General features: G+C 38.9%; 1 protein-coding gene across 1 annotated transcript; it reads left to right on the forward strand.

Moving 5' to 3' along the window:
- The first annotated feature begins 418 nt into the window (after window positions 1-418).
- LOC125916762 (olfactory receptor 52M1-like) lies at window positions 419-1,377 on the forward strand. The gene has a single exon (XM_049623062.1). The coding sequence runs from the start codon at window positions 433-435 to the stop codon at window positions 1,375-1,377; it is 945 nt and encodes a 314-aa protein (XP_049479019.1). The 5' UTR covers window positions 419-432.
- Window positions 1,378-3,879: the final 2,502 nt, after the last annotated feature.

The raw sequence follows: 3,879 nt of genomic DNA on the forward strand, positions 1-3,879 counted from the left end.
ATATTATGATGTTTTCCTTGTAGAGTGTAACCTCCATGAGAATAAATCTGATCTGTGAATTACTTTATTCCTAGTGCCTGGAACATGGTTTGTCACACAGTCACTGCTTACTGAACAGTTGTTGAATTAAGTACAATTGAATAGACAGGGAATCTTTTTACGGAGTTAAGGTGACTTATTTGCCCTTGTGATAATATGAAATGATACATGAATTATCTTTCTGTATTTTCAAACACAGTATTTTATGTGATGTTACAAATATGGTTACTTTGGTCCTAGTGAATTGAAATACATCTGGTTATGAATTTGAACTGTTTTTAACATAAGGGTCTTCTTGAACTGAATCTTCATGTTTTCAGCATCTGGTAATGATCATCTATCATAGCAGCTTCATCTTCAGAAGTAGTGACAGAAAGCAAAGGGAAAAGCGTCATGCCTCCTCTCAACACCTCTCGTCCCTCTCCTATCGCCTTCTTGCTGATGGGCATCCCAGGACTAGAGCACCTGCATGTCTGGATTGGGATTCCCTTCTGCTCCATGTACGTGGTGGCTGTGGTGGGGAATGTGACCATCCTGGCCGTGGTGAAAGCAGAGCGGAGTCTCCATGAGCCTATGTTCTTCTTTTTGTGCATGCTCTCCGTCACTGACCTGGTCCTCTCCACATCTACACTGCCCCGCATGCTTTGTCTTTTCTGGCTTGGAGCCCATGACATTGCGTTTGATGCTTGCCTGACCCAAATGTTCTTCATCCATAGCTTTACCACCATGGAATCGGGTTTTTTCCTGGCCATGGCCATTGACCGTTACGTGGCCATTTGTCATCCACTGCACCACACTACCATTCTCACCCATGCGCGCATCACCATAATGGGTATTATTGTGGTGATTCGGGGCGTAGCCTTCTTTTCTCCACATCCCATCCTGCTCAAGCAGCTGCCCTACTGCAGAACACGAACCATTGCCCACACCTACTGTGAGTTCATGGCTGTGGTGAAGCTGGCATGTGTGGACACAGGAGCCACCACACGTTATAGCCTCAGTGTGGCTTCTATCATTGGCTCATGTGATGCCATTCTCACTGCTGTATCCTATGCCTTCATCCTCCGCTCTGTATTCCGTCTGCCATCCCGAGAAGCTAGCTTTAAGGCTCTGGGCACATGTGGGTCACATGTCTGTGTTATTCTTGTCTTCTATTCCACAGCTGGTTTTTCCATTTTCACTCACCGTTTTGGGAAAAATGTGCCTGCACATGTCCATATATTTATTGCAAATATGTACCTTTTGGTGCCCCCTTTTCTCAACCCCATTGTGTATGGAGTAAGGACCAAGAAAATACAGGAGCATGTTCTTAGAGCACTAAAGGTCAAAGTTGTCTGATTTTAGTTTGATCAATAGAAGAGATGGCTCAAGATATATAGAAATACCTAGAAATCATCTATATATAGAAATATATAGAGATGATGTAGGGAAAATAATTAACTGTTCTTATTCCCACAGGCTGAATTGCATTTACCACCTGAAAGTTGTTATTTATCATATGTCTAGAATTTCTAAGAATATTAACTCAGCAAATTATTTTACCTTTTTTATTTAATAAATATTGGTGATGAATTTGTTCATCTCATTCTGAATATGTACCTTTCAGAGGGAGTTATAGAATGAACAGTAGGTAGAAGGAGAAACAAACCTATGAAGATACTTAGGAAAAAAAAAAGGAAGAGGTCTCTGAGATCTATATGCTGAATTTTATAGAGTAGTAAGCGAAATAATATTGAGGCATATATATAGCTGTGATTTTTAAAAACAGGTAATAAATGTATCTCTAGTCAAATTATATCAAATTAATGTCTCAAAGTACATGAATAGACTAATAATGCACAAAGACTTAAAAATGTAAGTAAGAAGAAATGATCACCCAGTCAAGGAAAACAAAAATATAAAAATAAAAATTAAATTCAGAAACATGTATTTGTGTGAAAATACCAACATTGGTATTAGGGCTTCTATGGTTTCTAGAGCAGTTTTGATAGAGGCACGGGGTCCTTCATATTCTGGATTCTACTGACTGCTAAAGTATAGTTCCATATATTTCAAATTTGATTGGTAGTAGTTACAATAAACCACAGGCTACCATGTACATTCAGTTTTCCCTATTGATTAGTTGACTTTGAACTTAATATCAAGACACAGAATGTGAAATCTGTTATTAACAAATTTAAATATTTCCCCTTTTTATTACCCCAATATCTAAGACTATCTTCTTTTCTTGTTCATTTTCCTCAGCTTTCACTAGATTCCCCACTATATGTTTCTCATCTTTTAAAAATATTATTTAAAAACTAGCAGCCATCTGAAAAGGGGAGTGATATTTGTGCTGTGAAACTTTTTCTCACTCCTTGTGTCTTTATCCTACGAACTTAACATCCATAGCTAGGCACAAAGACTAACATCTCTGCATTCACTAACACTCCATATGTAATTTAACTATAAGTAGAGTGTAAATTTTTCTGTTTTGGAAAACTGCATACATTTGGCATTATTCCTTTGACATCATGGATGCAGGACTAGGAGCAGTTTGAGGGCTACCGTAATACATTTAATTTGGACATGGCAGGTTTGAGATTCACGTGGAATATTGAATTGTATATGTCCTAAGGGAGAAGGTCTTAGCTAAGGTAAATATTCACATATTTTGAACATATAAGTGTGGTGGTCTGGCCAATTACGAGTAAATTCACTCAAGCAGCAGTTGCAGGATGAAGAAAACAGACAATATGAAAACATGCTGAAATTTTCGCTTCCATGCCCATTCACCTACATTTGCCTAAGACATTCTTAATGTACAGCTGTTGTTCCAGGTTAATTATCAAGGGTGCCCTTTTCCAGTATTTTTCTTCTCAGATAATGTGTGTTCACTCTGTCATTAAGACACCAATGACTTGTTACATTTTTAACAAATTTTAGACTGCTGCATTTGTAATGTATGAATTCATTTTTTGAGTGTAAAAATACAGTGAAATTGGCCGATCTTAAGTGGACAGTTAGATAAGTTTTAACAAATGTATGGCCCTTGTAACCCACCCCACAATCATAGTAGAAGACATTTTCATCACCCCCAAAAGTGCCCCTTCTCTTCTATCTTGAAAGTGTACTGTTGGGAAAATGTATTGTTTATATAATAGAAGTACTTGTCCTACCTCTGTCACTAGGAAATCAATGACTCAAGTTACAATTTTAAAGTTTTAGACTATTGCATTTAGTATGTTTATAGGCTGGAAAGTCTTGTAGTGGGGGTTCTGAATACACTTTTTCCAATGATTATTGTCCATGTCCATAATTTCTGTATGTGCTTGTTATACATGTGGATGAAACTATTATTTTCATGAATCTGATGCTGAGAGATTCTCCCCATGTTATTCCCAAGCCCAAATCTTGGTTGTATCAGGTATTTTCCATGGCCAGGACACTAGACTAAGAGGATCAGAGGTCCCTGGAAGGGACCTGTCGTTAGAAGTCATGTGCCAGTTGCCATGTATTCCATGAGATATTATCTATTCTACTGCCATCCTGTATCCCTTCCCCCCACAGGATAACAGGTGGGCAGGCAGCTGGCTATTCTTTCAGCTCTCTGACACCTGAGTGTACTCCAGGAAGAAGACATAACCAGGTGCATGGGCAGGAGCACAAGTTCCTGGCACTGTTATTTTATTTGCGTGTAGTAGTCACTCAGTGCTTCCAATAGAAAGGCAGGGAAGATGATTTTTGTAGATGAGAGATCCTGTAAGGATGGTAGTCTCCGGAACTGCCCTGGAGGTTGGCCTAAGATATATATCAGCAGTGTACCTTACAGGAGAGCTGTTGTGATCCTTGGCGTGGGCT

This window comes from Panthera uncia, chromosome D1, assembly GCF_023721935.1.
Source record: "Panthera uncia isolate 11264 chromosome D1, Puncia_PCG_1.0, whole genome shotgun sequence".
NCBI lineage: Eukaryota > Metazoa > Chordata > Mammalia > Carnivora > Felidae > Panthera > Panthera uncia.

Coding starts and splice junctions, on each gene's coding strand:
- LOC125916762 (XM_049623062.1), top strand. CDS start 433: ATGCCTCCTCTCAACACCTCTCGTCCCTCTCCTATCGCCTTCTTGCTG.